At 48.5% G+C, this 16,734-nt stretch overlaps 1 protein-coding gene across 1 annotated transcript in view; it reads left to right on the top strand.

The window, feature by feature from the left end:
- DENND2A (DENN domain containing 2A) overlaps window positions 1-15,758 on the top strand; it is an 86,659-nt gene extending 70,901 nt beyond the window's left edge. The window contains exons 15-20 of the mRNA XM_047096782.1: window positions 6,194-6,371; window positions 8,016-8,057; window positions 12,022-12,139; window positions 12,454-12,699; window positions 14,299-14,385; window positions 15,501-15,758. Coding sequence (XP_046952738.1) covers window positions 6,194-6,371; window positions 8,016-8,057; window positions 12,022-12,139; window positions 12,454-12,699; window positions 14,299-14,385; window positions 15,501-15,532 — 703 coding nt within the window. The 3' untranslated portion in view covers window positions 15,533-15,758. The remainder of the gene's footprint in view (window positions 1-6,193; window positions 6,372-8,015; window positions 8,058-12,021; window positions 12,140-12,453; window positions 12,700-14,298; window positions 14,386-15,500) is intronic.
- Window positions 15,759-16,734: the final 976 nt, after the last annotated feature.

The raw sequence follows: 16,734 nt of genomic DNA, 5'->3' as shown, positions 1-16,734 counted from the left end.
ATTTTGCTGGAAGGAGTTTAGAAATTATCTAGTCCATTTACTTATTTGATAGATGAGGAAGTTCAGGGCTTTTACCTGAGAGCATACGGGGAGTAGCAGACCCAGTTGGCCCAGTTTTCTTGAGGCCCAGCCTATGTTGTTGTTGTTGTTGTTGTTTTAATTCAGCTACACGTCACTTCCAGGTTTACAAGTACGGCAATGAAATATAGCAGCCAGTGCCTGGTGCCATCCACCTCCCACTAGGTCTCTCCAGGCACCAGAGCAGACCGAAGTTCGCCTTTCACTCCAGTTCCTGGGAATGATGCACCAGGAGAGATCCCTTGCTTGGGATAGTAACAGATGCTGATGGATCATTCCTGAAATTCCTGGGGAGTCTGTCTAACTCAGGAAACTCATTGTTGACTTTTCTGGCAGCATTTTACAGGAGGCTCTGTGCTCTGTTCTTTCTGGTTCCCAGATGAGTTGAAAGGTTGCTGAACATAGTAAGCCCACATTGTGGCACAGGGGCTTGGTCGCACCCCCATCCAGGAGAACTTGAGCGCGCACAGGCGCATCCCAGTGGCTCTGAGCTAATGCTTCAACCCTCGTGAAGCACTGCCAAGTAGCAAAGCATTCTGGGACCTGGCCCTTCTCCCCTGTGCCCATCTTTAAACCCTGTGTCCCAGCCAGCCTCGCACGTGGGCATCATCTCCCTCCCCTGCTTTTGTACAAATTGATCCCAGCTGCAGGCTGGTGTTCCTTTCCTCCACCCCCACGTAACACAAGCCAGCTGGGAGGGCTCTCTTCCTAGGACTTCCTCCAAAAACCCTGCCTCTCCTCCAACCAGCAGGCCGCTCAGGGAGGGCATGTGACGAGCTTGCTTGAAAAGTCATCCTCTGTGTCCCCCAAACCAAAACCTGTTCTTTCCATATTCCTAAGAGACCACCCCCCCACCCCCATGGAGACTCACCTTCACGAGTCTGAGAATAAAATGTCATTACCACTTGCAGCAGAGACCGAGGAAAGCACAAGCGACACTCAGAATAATCCCTTCTTTCCTCCTCTACCACTTATTTTGGGGGAAGAGTTGTCACTGTACTTTGGCAGAATTTGACCTTTCCTTCCAGTATTTCAAGAGGGGGAGGTGTATTTTTGTCCTTTGGGGCTTTTTTTTTGTTCTGTTTTGTTTTGTTTTTAGCGTGTTGGTGTGGGCTAGTGAGCAAGAGGAATGAGACACTCCTCAGCCCTGCCCACCTGTTGTCGTGAGCACACCGGGCCCCCTTTGCGCCTGCCCGGAGGTGCTAATGATAACCAGGTGCAGAAACATTGGGCTCCAGCTGCAACAGCACATCAGATGATTTGAAAACAAACAGAAACCACTTGTTCGGAGAAACGGCAGTGGCAGCGCCTACCTACATGGCCAACGGGGTACCCGGCTGAGTTGTCATCGTGGGTCCCCTTCAGAATTGAATTCTGGTGACCTTTAGGTCAGTGCATTCCAGCCGCAAGAGTGAATTTGATCTTCCTCAGTCACACGTATCCCCCCACTGTATGTGTGAGGCTAGCGCTGGCACTGCTTATCGTGTTTCCTAACCGGTTCCAACTGCCTTCCTTGTGCAGCCGGTGCACACTCCCCGCAGCTGAACGGGGGCCTGCCTGACCTCTGGGGGCCTCGCCCACTTAGGGTTCCCCTAGGAGCCACAGGGAGCTCTAGCAGCAGAGAGAAGCGAGCCACCGATCGCGCTTTCTCCTTCCAACCATGAGGCCACAAGAAAGCAAAAGGGCAGAAGGCCTTTTCTTTGACTTGGGAAAAAAAAGTTAAACTGATTTATTTTTCTATTGCAGTGACTGAGAAAACCACAAAAGGCTTCTCTCTCTGTGCCTCTTCAGGCCTCCATTCCTCTCTCGGGATCTCTTCACTTCCTCCAGGCCCCGGGCGCCGCCTCGCTCCCCACCCTGAATTCAGAGGTCAACCTCAGCCTAGGTTTCTTTAGCTATAGAATTCCAAAGGAGGGACGCCTGGCTGGCTCTGTCGGTGGAGCAAGGGACTCTTGACCTCAGGGTCGTGAGTTCAAGCCTCACGTTGGACATAAAGCTTACTTAAAAAAAAAAAAAAAAGATGAACTCTATCTCTAAAGTGGCTCCAGGTTTAAACTTCTGTGATTTTACAACTTCCCTGGGGTCAAAAGTGCTTAAACCACAACTCTAAAATGTGAATGAACTCTTCAGCGTGAGCATTGCATTTTTATTTTCCGGTAGCAAGTGGAAAGTGAGAGCCTCAGAGATGGCTGAGGTGGACCCCACCAGACAGCGCCCTCCGTGGGGACCTGCCACTCTCCCTCCAAGTCCTGTTTAGGAGCTCACAACAGATGTGCTGTAAAAAGAGACAGGTTTCATACATGAGGCTTCATTCAGGGAATTCTTTCCTACGGTCTCCTTTAAGGTCCCTCTAGTCCCTTGGGAGTGAAAGCCAACCTCCCAGTAAAAAATGGAACATACCAGAATTCCAGTTGAACCATCTCTGTCCGCCTGCCTCCAACCTCCAGTTCTTCAGTCCAAGTCATTGGCTTCAGACCCTTTTTATTACAGACCATGATGAGAAATGCATTTCACGTCCAGACCCAATGCCAACACCACATACATACACACAGATAGTTACACCTGAAACGCATTGCAGCACACTCTCTCTTGTCTCTTCTTTCTGTTGTGTGTTGTTTTGTTTTTTTTTTAATGTTTATCATTTTTGAGAGAAAGACAGAGCGTGAGCAGGGGAGGGGCAGAGAGAGGGAGACACAGAATCCGAAGCAGGCTCCAGGCTCCCAGCTGTGAGCACAGAGCCCGATGTGGGGCTCGAACTCACCAGCCGTGACATCACGACCTGAGCCAAAGTCCAACGCCCAACCAACTGAGCCACCCAGGTGCCCCTTTTTTGTTGTTTTTAATGCTGATCACAACCCACTAAAATTATTTCAGGATCCAATGATGGGCTGCAAAGTATAGTCTGAAAAAATTCACTCTACACCTAACTATCCTCCTTTATTTTTTAACGTTCTTCTCGTTTTCTTGGCTGTGTTCTCACAACTGTAGTATGTGAGCAGATCACCTTTGTAGACTGGTCACACACAGACACAGAGTAGTCCTAAAACTAAAGAAATTTAGAACAGAGTAAATTCAACACATTCATGATCAAGAAAATTAAACACAAATGGTGTGCAACTCACTGAAAGTATAAACATTCCTGGTATCTCAGAGAAAGTGATGCCTTAGGAAAATGCTTCTCTGCTTTGAGAGAAGATTCTTTGGAAGACAGAAGTCACCCCAAGCCACTGGCTGACTGATTGCTGTTATTCTCCTTGGTATAAGTCCTGACTTAATTATCCTAGGTCACTGTTACTCAAGAGGGTATTACATACTTTGTATACCTCACTCTTACAAAGAAGGTATTATAGTGATAAGAAGGAAATCTTGGGGTGGCATCTTTCTCATTTTGGGGGTGATAATTTGGAAGAAGAGACTAGGACCACATATCAGGGCAACATGGGGGTTCCGTGCTACTAAGAAGCATTTCATGACCCCAGTGAGTGTTCAGAGAGTGATGGTTTGCGAAGACAGGGAACAGGAAGGTCAGAGGGCTCATGCTGATAAATGAACAAGATTCAACATTACTCTGGTTCGAGGGGCCCTGAGTGCAGATGGGATGGAAAAGAGGGCTGGTATGTGTTTTAAGGATGTTCAGGGAGTGCCACATTCATAGGAAATCCCTTAGAAAGTAAGTGATTTTTTTTTTTTTTGCTATTTTTTTATTGTGGCAAACCATAGATAACAGAAGGTTTACTTTTCAAGTACACAGATCAGTGGCAGTAAGTATATTCACAGTGTTTGCAACCATCAACACTGCCCATTTCCAGAGGCAGCAACTGCCTATTCTCCCTCCCCCAGCCCCTGGTAACCTCTGTTCTATTCTGTCCCTGTGAATTTGCCTATTCTGAGTCCCTCATGTAAGTGGAATCATCCGGTATTTGTCTTTTTCTGTCTGGGTATTTCACTTGCTAGCCAATATCTTTTCTCCTTAAGGAAGCCAAAGTTGCACTTTGCAGATACTCATTCTGTTGCACTTTGCAGATACTGTGTTTTTTTGCAAGTTGAAGGTTTGTGGCAACCTGCTTCAAGCAAGTTTATCAGCACCATTTTTCCACCAGCATTTGCTTGCCTTGTGTCTCTGTGTGACACTTTGGTAATATCTCACAATATTTTTCATTATCATTATATTTGTTATGGTCATCTGTGATTGGTGATTTATGACTCACTGGAAGCTCAGATGATGGTTAGCATTTTTTAGCAATAAACTGTTTTTTAATTGAAATATATACACTTTATAGACATAATACTATTGCACATTTGCAGGCAGTATACTATGAACATAATTTTTATATGCACCGGAAAACAAAAAAAATCATTTGACTCCCTGTCCCAAACATATTTGCTTGATTGTGGGGGTGTGGAACAGAACCCACAGTATCTCCAAGGTATGCATGCCTTTATAGGTGCCTGACATCCCTGGGAACCCAGTAAGGGGGCATTCATCTATCCAGAACTCTGCTTCCTAAACAGAACTCAGCTGAAAACTGGGGCAAACATTAAAAAGGTGGCCTAGGGGCAACTGGGTGGCGCAGTCGGTTAAGCGTCCGACTTCAGCCAGGTCACGATCTCGCGGTCCGTGAGTTCGAGCCCCGCGTCAGGCTCTGGGCTGATGGCTCAGAGCCTGGAGCCTGTTTCCGATTCTGTGTCTCCCTCTCTCTCTGCCCCTCCCCCGTTCATGCTCTGTCTCTCTCTGTCCCAAAAATAAATAAACGTTGAAAAAAAAAATTAAAAAAAAAAAAAAGTAAATAAAAAAAAAATAAAAAGGTGGCCTAACAAATCAAATGCTGGTTATAGGGCTTGTGGCCTGAGAAGGATGCTGTATACTCCAGGGAGAACCCATGGGCCCTCACTTTTATTCTATTCTTACATTACATATATTTCTAACAAGCTTCTGACGTTTTGAGTCCCATGGCATTTTAGAACAGCATACTAGGATGTGAACAGAGAGGGTCTGACCCCAGCAGGCTCACCAGCAACAAGAAACTGCCCAGAAGAAGGGAAAGTCAGCTCTTGCCCGCCCTGGGAGGCTGCCAGGCATCACCATCTGTGGCACAGTGGGGCTGATATTCCAGATGACAGCCCGGGGTAATCCACCCATTCATCCAGCAGACCAGGCATGAACTCAAGCTCGGCACAGAGCACTGGGGACGGTGATCAGTGGAGCTCAGGGCTTGCCGATAAAGGCTACACCATGATCATTATTCTTTAAGAGAGAATGTTGTGTTTTTTTGTTAAGTTTTGAATTCTGGGTAAGGGGTAACTGACTGCATATGAGTTTCTTGCTTACAAGGAGAGCCTCACAGTTGGCGGTTGCCATGGAAATGCCACAGGAGCCACCCTGTTTGCCCTGATGGCACCTAGGTATTCGTGCTTGGCTGAGCGAGTGTGCGGAAGGGAACGAAGAAGCAGCTAGTGTTAGAATATAAAACTGTCTTCGGTAAGAGAAATCCATGAGCATCCATGAGAAAAGAGGCTTTCGTTGTTTTGGAAGGATATGGGGAAGAGGGGTGAAAGTGAATGATGTGGTCAAGATCTTACCAGAATGTAGCTCATGGGGCGCCTGGGTGGCTCAGTAGGTTCCGCGTCCAACTTCAGCTCAGGTCATGATCTCAGGGCTCATGGATTCGAGCTCCGCGTTGGGCTCTGTGCTGACAGCTCAGAGCCTGGAGCCTGCTTCGGATTCTGTGTCTCCCTCTCTCTCTCTCTGTCCCTCCCTGCTCATGCTCTCTCAAAAATAAACATTAAAAAAATAATAAAATAAAAAAGAATGTAGCTTGCATGTGAAGGGACACTAGCAAAAGTTAGCTGAGGCATTCAGTCTGTCCTTCTGGCTGTGTGTCCAAGCCTCACACAGGCTCCATGTGCCTGATATACTCTGCGTTAGGACCGTGTTACGTGATGTACCTGCTTACGCACGTGACACCCTTTCTGACCAACACGCCTTCGGGGAGGAGTGCCCACATTTGTCTCCAGCCTCCTCCATGGAGGCCGCCCACCCTCTGAGCCTGAGCAGGCCGTGTCTGGAGCTTTCCCTGAATCTGCACCTTCTCCCCTTCTCTCCCCTCCACTGCAGCACGCTGTCCAAGTGCGGCCATGCAATGGTGGCCGCCATCTACCCGTTCACCTGGCAGCACACCTACATCCCCGTGCTGCCCCCCACCATGATCGACATCGTGTGCTCACCAACCCCCTTCCTCATCGGGCTGCTCACCAGCTCGCTGCCACTGCTCAGGGAGCTGCCGCTGGAAGAGGTGAGCTCTGGGGGCATCCCTGTTCCCTCCCGAGGGTGCCTGAGGTAGAGGGGAGGTGTTGGCTAAGGCACCGTAGGCACACAGGGAATGGGGGACCCCATGGCTTTGTCTGTTAGATCCACTCCCCCCACCCCAGTCTGCCTCAGTGGACCCTCAGTAGCCGCAAGTTCAGTTCTCTCCTCTAAATGAACCTGCTGGCCTGAAAAGGGCAGACATCTACAACTTAACCAGATGTTAAAACGCTTCATCCAGAAGTAGCCATCTACCCTAACCTCCCCTCCCTTGTGCTCCCCAAAACTGGGAGGTGGGCGGGGAGCACACAAGAGCTAACTGGAATTTATATTTGGACTAATAACAAAGTTGACAGATTGTGCGAACAGGTCCTTTTTCATATCAGTTAAAGAGACAACAACCAAAATGTTTTTAATGCTCCAGTTCTGGGTTTTCAGGCTTGCACCCAAGCAGGGAACATCCTACCTGGCATTTCTGTGGGTATTTAGCCCCAGTTCCTTCCTCTAAATAATCACTGTCCTGTGTCCTGAGCTCTCAGCACTCAGAGAGGGAACCAGAGGGGCCTAACTGATACTACTCACTTCCAAACCCCCTGGGGAACGCCTGTCCCTGAAATTCACCCCCGGGCCCCAGACGTGGCTCTTCTAATTGCCCAGGTAGCCTGAAGCCCCATTAAGTATTCACCAGCACACACAGCTCTTCGCATGTAAGTTTCTGAACTGCAAGGAGCTTGTCTGGGTACTGTGTGATCCCTGAAATGGCTCAGTTCAACCCCAGAAGGAGGAATGGGAGGGCTCCCTCAGCTCCTGGGCACAGTCTCTGGGATGTATTAGAGCCTGTGTTTCCAGCTGTTGGTGAGAACATGGTGACCACGCAGGCCCATGCTCTTCATCATAGCCAGCGTGGCCCATGCCGAGGCCCAAGTGAGGGCCTCACTCCCCGGGTCACGTAAGCAGAAGCCAGCATTTTCCTGACCTGTGCTGTAGGCGCCTCACTTGCCTCACGCAACACCTGGCCCACCTGGCCCGGGTCCCAGTCCCCAGTCCCCAGTCCCTGTTTACGGAGACAAGGGGAAGGTGCCTACCCTAAAAGCTTTGACTAATGAAAGCCCAGCACCTGCAGCTTGATTTATTCTCCAGCTGGATCCACTCCTCTGGGTTTCTCTCTTCTTGTCCCGTTCAGAGAAAGGACAAGGCCACCTGGGTAGCTGAGAGGAGAGAGCGAGCTGGGAGTGGGGGGTGGCAGTGTCGAATGGAATGGAAACAAGGGGGGGCCTGGGGGGCCTGTAGCATCTTTTGCCCACCCCAGTAACCTGCACACTAAAAGTCTGTCCCAAAGGCTCTGCCTTAGCCAGCGTGGGAATGGGACAGGGAGTCCAATCTGTGGCATACACATGTCCCAGCTGTGGTTTCAGTGTTGAAAGCGTGCGATTCTGGAAAGCCCTTCCCCACCCCCTACCTCCCCTCTTCGTCACTTGTGGCTACAGTGGCAATGTCGGGAAACCACAAATGGGCCACTCTATCCCCCACCCTAGCTGCCTGTCGGGATGCCAAGAAGGAAGAAGGCTAAGAGTCTGTCACTACATCCCAGAAACCCTGGTGACAGTAATCGTCCCTTTTCTTCATCTTGCAGGTCCTTGTGGTTGACCTGGTCAACAATCGGTTCCTCAGACAGGTGAGTAAAAAGGCTGGCTTCAGCGTGCTGCTCTGTTTTCACCTCTCTGTTGTTTGGGACACAATTTTCCAGGTCTGGAAAGGCTCCTTGGTGGGCCTGGGATTGCACAACAGGCCGGCAGGCTTGAGTGATCCCTAGCCGGGCTGTACTGAGAACAGGACAGAAGGCAGGGGTCAAAGGGGAAGGGTTTGGGAATGGATTGAGTCCCATTTGTTGTGTTAGAAAATTATTTTCTAACAGTTAGAAGCTTTGTATAGGTTAAAACTATAGACGGGGCGCCTGGGTGACTCAGTCGGTTAAACATCGGACACTTCATTTTGGCTCAGGCTACGATCTCAAAGTTCGTGAGTTCAAGCCCCACGTCAGGCTCTGCACTGACAACAGAGAGGCTGCTTGGGATTCTTTCTCATCCCTTCTGTCTCTGCCCCTCCCCTGCTCATGCTATCTCTTTCTCTCTCAAAATAAATAAAATAAACTTAAAAAAAAAAAAGAATATCTTAAAAAACAAAAGGAAAGAGAAAGAAAAACACAGTTGACCCTTAAACAACACAGGGGTTAGAAGTGTCCCTGCATAGTTGACAATCTGTGTATAATAACTTTTGACTTAACCAAAGACTTCATTACCGATAGCCTACTGATGGCCAAAAGCCTTACTGATAGGATAAACAGTTGATTAATACGTATTTTCTTTGTTATATGTCTTATACATCAGATACTTGGAATAAAGTAAGCTAGAGAAAAAGAGAAAGTATTACCAAGAAAATCATAAGGAAGAGAAAATACATTTACAGGACTATACTGGATTTATTGAAAAAGAAGTTGCCTGTAAGTGGACCTACAGAGTTCAAACCTGTGTTGTTCAAAGGTCAACTGTGTGTGTGTATACGTGTGTGTGTGTGTGTGTGTGTGTGTGTGTGCACGCGCGCACCTCTAAAAAAGATGGAAAGGAAAACTCACCAAAACATGGATACTAACTGTTCGTAGGAGACTGAAAAGGAGGCAGAGTGTGAGAGATCTTAAATTGTTTTAATACTTTCATTTGTTTTCTATAATGATCATAAACTACTCTCATTATCAGAGAAAATAATACACATTTATTTTCTTGTTACCACTCACCTAAGAGAGCTAACTCCTATCAGATCTTGCAAAGAATCACGGTAGTAAGGTTTTCCAGGCATTCTGTTGGATTGCTTTTAAACTTGGACGTGGCCATACTGCTGAAAAGTTCTGTCATGTTAATGTGGTTTGTTCGGTTTTTTTAATCATTACTTTTGTCTGCTTGCCCTTCCCAAGGCCCTCCTGCTCTGAGGTCAGATCATAAAGCCAACTTCGGATCACGCTGGTCATCTGTCCTAACCACAGCTCCCTTATTAGCACTGGCCATCCTGAAGGGTGGGGGCAGCGGGGAACATTTGTTGAGTATCTACTAGGTGCCAAGGACTTTGTATTGTACTTAATTTCCCCCCAGCTTTATTGAGATATTACTGACATATACCAGTTTACAATGATGATTTGATACACGTACATACTATGAAATGATTATCACAATAAGATTAGTTAACACTTCTATCCTCTCACATAATTATCCTTTGTGTGTGTGTGATGACATTTAAGACCTAGTAACAACTCTCAAGTATACAGTGGAGTGCTGTTGTTAACTGTAGTTACCATGCCATGCATTGGATTTCCCAGGAACTTATCTTACAACCTGAAGATTATACCCATTTCCCCCACACCCTGGCTCCTGGCAACCACCATTCTACTCGAAATCTGTGAGTTCGACTTTTTTAGATTTCACATAGAAGGGAGAACATACAGGATTTGTCTTTGTCTGACTCACTAAGCATAATGCCCTCAAGGTCAATCCATGTTGTCACAAAGGCAAGATTTCCTGCTTTTTTATAACTGACTAATATTCCATTATATGTGTATGTGTGTGTGTATACATTCCATTGTGTGTATGTATGTATATGTATGTTGTATGTGTGTGTATATGTGTGTGTATATTCTTTGTTATCTATTATTTTATTTTTTTTAATTTTTTTTTAATGTTTATTTTTTGAGAGAGACAGAGACAGAATGCGAGTGGGTTAGGGGCAGAGAGAGAGGGAGGCACAGAATCCGAAGCAGGCTCCAGGCTCTGAGCTACCAGCACAGAGCCCGACGCGGGGCTCGAACTCACGGACAGTGATATCATGACCCGAGCCGAGGTCAGACACTTAACCGACTGAGCCGCCCACGCGCCCCTATCTATTATTCTCTTTATTCACTCATCCATGAATGAACACTTAGGTTGTTCCCATGTCTTGGCCTTTGTGAATAATGCCGCAGTGAGCATGGAGGTGCAGATACCTCTTCAAGATAGTGATTTCATTTCCTTTAGATATATACCCAGAAGTGGGATTACTGAATCAGAGGGTAGTTCTATCATTAACTTTTGAGGAACCTCCGTTCTGTTTCCCATAGCCGCTGCACTAATTGACGCTCCCACCAATGGTGCACAAGTATATGACTGTCGTTCATCATTTCTTTCACTGTGCAGAAGCTCTTTAGTGCAATGTAGCCCTTTTTTATTTTTGCTTTTGTCACTGTGCTTTTAGGTGTCATAACCGAAAAAATCATTGCCAAGACCAATGTCAAGGAGCTTTTTCCATTTATTTCCAATAATTTTACAGTTTCAGGTCTTATCTTTAAATCTTTAATCCATTTCATGTTGATTTTTCTGAGTGGTGTAAGATAGGGGTCCAGTTTTTTGCCTTTGCATGTGAATTTCCCGGCACCATTTGTTGAAGAGACCATCATTCTTTGAATTGAATTCTTTTGTTTTTTTAAGTTTTTTTTTAAATTGATTTTTGAGAGAAAGCGTGAGTGGGGGAGGGGCAGAGAGAGGGGCAGAGAGAGAGAATCCCAAGCAGGCTCCACACTGTCAGTGCCACATCCCAATGTGGGTCTCAAACCCACAAACCATGAGATCATGACCTGAGCCAGTCAGATACTTAACTGACTGAGCCACCCAGATGCCCCTCCTCATTGAATTCTTAGCTCCCTTGCCAAATATTAGTTGAGCATAAATGCGTGGGTTTATTTCTAGGCTCTCATATCTGATCCATTGGTTTATGTGTCTCTTTTCATGCCAGTACCATACTGTTTTGATAACTATAGCTTTGTAATAAAATTTGAAATCAGGAATTGTGATGCCTCCAGCTTTATTCTTCTTTCTCAGGATTGCTTTGGCTATTCATTGTCTTTTGTGGTTTCATGTGAAATTTAGGATGGCTATTTTTATTTCTATAAAAAATGCCATTGCAATTTTGATAGGGATTGCACTGAGTCTATAGATGGCTTTGGGTAATATGGACATTTTAACAACATTGATTTTTCTTTTTTTTTTTAATTTTTTTAATTTTTTTTTTTAACGTTTATTTCTTTTTGAGACAGAGAGAGACAGAGCATGAACGAGGGAGGGGCAGAGAGAGAGGGAGACACAGAATCTGAAACAGGCTCCAGGCTCTGAGCCGTCAGCACAGAGCCTGACACAGGGCTTGAACTCACGGACCGTGAGATCATGACCTGAGCTGAAGTCGGACACTTAACCGACTGAGCCACCCAGGCGCCCCAACATTGATTTTTCTAATCCATAAACACAGAATATCTTTTCATTTATTTACATCTTTGTCAGATTCTTTCATCGATGTCTTCTATATGCATTTAATCTTCACAATGGGATAGATATGGATTGCTAGCCCATTTTACAAGTGGGGAAACCGAGGCTCATATCGCTTGTAAAAAGTGGAATAGAGATTCAAACCTCAGATCTCTGTCTCTAAATCATATTCCTTCCGCTAAACCAAAAACTGTGCCAGGATGGCCCTGCGGTGTATCCAGCATGACCTGCTGGCCAGGATGCAGCTATCCACCCCAGAAGCCCTGGGGCAATGGCCCACGTGCTTTTTCTGCTTTACAGATGGATGACGAGGACTCCATTCTCCCCAGGAAGCTGCAGGTAGCCCTGGAGCACATTCTGGAGCAGAGGAATGACCTGGCTAGTGACCAGGACGAAGGGCCCCCAGACTGCAAGCGTGGTAAGTGCCCAGCCACCTCCCAGACTGCACCTTGCTCTTCCGTCATTACAGTCCGGGAGCAAATGGGCAAGTGACTGGCCCTTCCACGTGGCCGGCCGGAGAGGCATGTCCGGAGAGAAAGTGGGTGTGTAACCCCTTTATCTGGATCTCATTCGAACACTGAATCGTGAGACGATTTTTCCTGCCTCCTCCGTTTGGGCCCTAAAATCCCTGATGACAAGGGGACACGAAATGACTTCATCACCTTGGGTAACCTGTGTCTCGGGGGCTCTGTGTCAACCCTGCCCTCACCGGCCCCTCCGCACTGTGCTCAGGCCCGGAGTCCAGCCCCTTGAACGAAGTGGTGTCAGAAGCCTTTGTCCGCTTCTTCGTGGAGATCGTGGGTCACTACTCCTTGTTCCTGACGGCGGGCGAGCGTGAGGAGAGGACCCTGCAGCGAGAGGCCTTCCGCAAAGCCGTCTCCTCCAAGAGCCTCCGCCGTTTCCTGGAGGTTTTCATGGAGACCCAGACCTTTCGGGGCTTCATCCAAGAGCGGGAACTGCGCCGGCAGGATGCCAGAGGTGAGGAGGCACCTTCCACTTGGGGGCCCAGGCAGCAAGGGACACCCTGGCCCCGGGGGCAGATGAGTAAAAAGGAAGGTCATGGAGCCAGCGCCCTGGTGGGACCAGTGCAGCTGCCTGCTCTGGAGAACGCCCCTTCTTGCCACCTCGGAGCTGAGCCAGCTGCCCCAGTGTCCTGCCTGTCTTCTCGGGGGCCATCTCTGTCCCCTCTCACAGCTTTTCCCAGAACCACAGTCCAGGTTCTGGTGGCAAGTTCTCCTTCTGTTCTATCTTTCCAACTTGACGAAACCCTTGAGAACACTCTCTCCTGTCTCTCTCTGGCCCCTCGTCTCCTTTTCCTCAGGCCTCTCCTCCTCCCTTCTGCCCTTCTTTCCTCCATCTCCACTGGGCAGGGCAGAAGCCAGCTGGGACGGGACGGGGCAAGAGAGAAAGGCCGAGGCCTCCACTTTGTGTGAGGGCCTCCTGACGCTTAGCCAGATTGACCACACAGGAGGGAGGACAGCAGTGGCTCTCCCAGCATGGGGGTCATCTCGCCACAGAGGCCACCCATTCCCCTCCTGCACTCTCTCTCCTCCCTCTTCCTGTCCCCTTTGGCTGGGTTCCATCGTATTTCCAGGGCCGGAGGAGGCAAAGTATGTGAAGGAGGATCAGATCACTCCCCTCTCTTTCTTACATCATCTTAAGCCCTTTCGGGAATCGAAAAGCTAGAAATGTGGGTAAAGACGGTCACCGATGGGATTAGACCGGGGTCGGTGGAGAGACGCTTACCACCCAGGTGCAGTGAGTAAGAAGGGCAGGGGGTTCCTGGGAGAGCCTCGGCCTGGGCCTTGCTGTCCTCTGGTGCTGTGATGGCAGAGACTAGGCTAAGGAACCAGAGCCCCGCATTCCTGGAGCTCTTTGCAAAGTAATGATGGAGGCTGGCCACACTTCAGGTATTCTGATGAGTGGTAACTGAAGAGACAAAAGGAAATTGATTAAAGTATGAGTCACACTCCCCATGATAGGATTCCTTTAAAGAGAAGCTCTGCTTTACCAGCATATCTGTCTACAGATCACTATTTGGTAGAAAGGTCGAGAGACACAAAAGCTTAAAAGTAGCATGGAAGACAGCCTCTATCCAGGGAAGACCGATGAGAAAAGAAGACAGAATGGCTGAGGCTCCCGCCCTGGCCTCACGCCTACGAGGTGCTGTGTCTGGCCCTGCTGAGCTGATAGATGGCTGGTGGATTCCCAGGAAGCCAACCACTTGGCCAGCGTTCCTCGTATGGGAGGCTGCAGGAGTCCTGAAAGCCAGGGCCGTCTGGTTCATCCTCCAAACCGCGTGCCTGGCACGGTATAGACACTTGGAAGGTGTTTGCTGAATAAAAATAGGATTTCACATACGGGCTAGCTTTCTAGCTTTCCAAAGACACTTACTGCACAAGGTTGGGCAATTATAAGGGCAATAAAAACCCTTAGAAACCTTACGATTCAGAGCATGTTTATAGGAGCCGCTCATCTCAGAAGCAAGGTTTTTTTTATGGCAATAAGGAAATGGGTATGTTTAGAAGACAGGGAAAGAGAAGGGACTAAACTGGCTGGGATTTCTTTTGCCAACAGGTCTGTTTGAGGTCCGAGCCCAGGAGTACCTGGAAACACTCCCCAGTGGAGAACACAGTGGCGTCAATAGGTTCCTGAAGGGACTTGGTAAGGCCCAGCTGTCAGTCCCCAGCACCAGCCTCTGGTCCTTGGAGTCTCAGCCAGTTGCCTCCCCTGGGGTGGGTCCTAAATAATGCTGAGCTGTGCTTCCGCATCAGCATTGTAACCTCCTGTTCTAATCTGGCCCCAGAATATAAACTGAGGAAGCTAAGGACCCCTCCTGCTTTACAGCCCCCTGGGCTGTCTTGCTATCTTCCTTCGCTGTTGTCTCCCGTGGTCTTTTTTTTTTTTTTTTTTTTAACTTACATAGTTAGAGAGAGAGAGAGAGAGAGCAGGCTTGTGTGTAAGGGAGGAGCACAGGGGGAGGGAGAGAGAATCCCAAGCAGGCTCCACACCCTTAGTACAGAGCCCAATGCGGGGCTCGAACCCACAAACTAAGAGATCATGACCTGTGCTGAAATCAAGAGTTGGAAGCTTAACCAACTGAGCCACCCAGGTGCCCCCTTTTTGTTCCCCCTTTTTTACTCCCACACTCTCAAATCTTCTGGGGAATCGAGTTTAGGAAGTGCGAAGGGAACCAGAGAAGGGTGTATGGCAGGAAAGGCCTGGACTAGCCTCCAAGTGGCCCTGAAAAGTGGAAACGTAAGAATTATAAGGACCTTGGGGCGCTGGCTGACTCAGTCAGTGGAGCGTGCAACTCTTGAGCTCAGGGTTATGAGTTTGAGCCCTATGTTGGGTGTAGAGATTACTTAAAAAAATAAATAAAAATTAAAAGGAAAATAAAAGAATCGTAAGGACTTTGGTTGAATTGCACTGACAAGGCACAGGAGGAGCTACAGGTGGCCATACTGTGCCTGCCCCGACCCACCGGGCCGCCGGGAGTCTTCTCCATCCTTGGCTCCTCAAGGACACGGCACATTCAGTGCTTCCTGTGTCACCAGTGCAGGAGCAAAGCCTCCTTTCCGGCTCTGAAGCTCTTCCTTTCAAACTCCCACCTCTGGGGAAGATCCCTTTTCGTCACGGAAGGGCACACAGAGAGGCTTCAGAGGTGACACCGGAGGCTACACTTGTCTACACCGCGTCTGGGATGAAAAGAGCAGGATTTCACTTTTGTCCGCCTGGTGAAATGTTCTCATTTTCTTTTCTTTTTTTTTTTTTTTTAGGCAATAAAATGAAGTTTCTCCACAAGAAATAACCTTCGGCTCATCCTCAAGGGGAAACTTCCTCCTAGTGCAAGCACATTTTTAAAAAAAACAGTCCTGGTGGCCTTTCTGAAACGCTGGGTCCTGGTTGCCCCACGTGTGGGGTGAAGGCCAGGATGGTTTCCGGCTGCCGCACAGCCTCCCCAGGACCCAGGGCCCAAGAGCCGTGCAGCAGGTGCTGCTTCTCCAGAACAGCGCTGTGAAGGGGACCTGAGACCAGGCATGTCACCGACATTCAGATGTATTGTTTGGGTTGTTGGGTTTGGGACTTTTTATATTTTTAACCTTAGGTATTAAAAGAAAGAAAAGTGTTTGGGTTTTCTTTTTATTATGCCAGGGCTAGGAAGAGTCTCTTCTGCCCTGTGCCATCTTGCCCTGGTTCGTCCTGCCTGGCAGCTGGGCTCTGAAGCCAAGAGGAGGGAGGAGGAGGAGGGCAGGAGCAGTGACCAGGGACTTAGAAACAAGGTGCTCCTCTGGCAGAAGCGGGGACAGATGCAGGTGTCAGGGGAGGAGGGCTGTGGCGATGCCTGCCATGCTCCTGCTCACAAGTCGGGGGGTGGGGGTGGGGGACACCTTTCCTCTCCCCGAAAGGATTGGCCTGTGTGTGGAATCCTGAGGTCGTATCGGGGCTGTAGGAACAGTTGCCTCCTGGGATGAGCTGCACTCGAGGCCAGCCAGTGGTGCCACCTGGTGGCCAAGGTCATTTGTTGTACAACCCAGTCGTCTCTCTTCAAAGCCATAGCATCACTCACTGCCCAAGCAGTCCATGACTTTTAGAGGCACACACAAGGAGGAAATCTCCTGCTAAGGTCTGTTAAGGAAACGTTCTTGGGGTCCTTAAAACACGGAAGCCACAGCTTTGGCCCTATTCCCATTTATATCATAGGAAACGTTCCCATCTTCTTGTAGGGACCCAAATCAGCATAAGTGAAATAGTACATGTGCAGGAAAAATGGAGGGGCTTGTGGTGTTGATGTTAACAAGAGGGGCATCCAGACTTTGGGGTTAGCTTCCTCAGACCTGTGCTCCAGCGAGGAGGCTTACTCCTCTGGACCAGAAGCAGGGAGGTGTGGAAGAGGCTGCACCCCAAGTGCCATCCTGCAGGGGCTGCAGGGGGGATGCAGGAAAAGAATGGTGGGCAGCACAGGCAAGTTCTCAAGCAGGCCTCAGGCCCACCACCACAGCATATCCCGCT

This window comes from Lynx rufus, unplaced genomic scaffold, assembly GCF_022079265.1.
Source record: "Lynx rufus isolate CCGP_SWC_20201006 ecotype Redwood Valley unplaced genomic scaffold, mLynRuf1.p SCAF_4, whole genome shotgun sequence".
NCBI lineage: Eukaryota > Metazoa > Chordata > Mammalia > Carnivora > Felidae > Lynx > Lynx rufus.
Note: the sequence above shows the minus strand (reverse complement) of the source record. Positions and strands in the feature narration are given on the sequence as shown.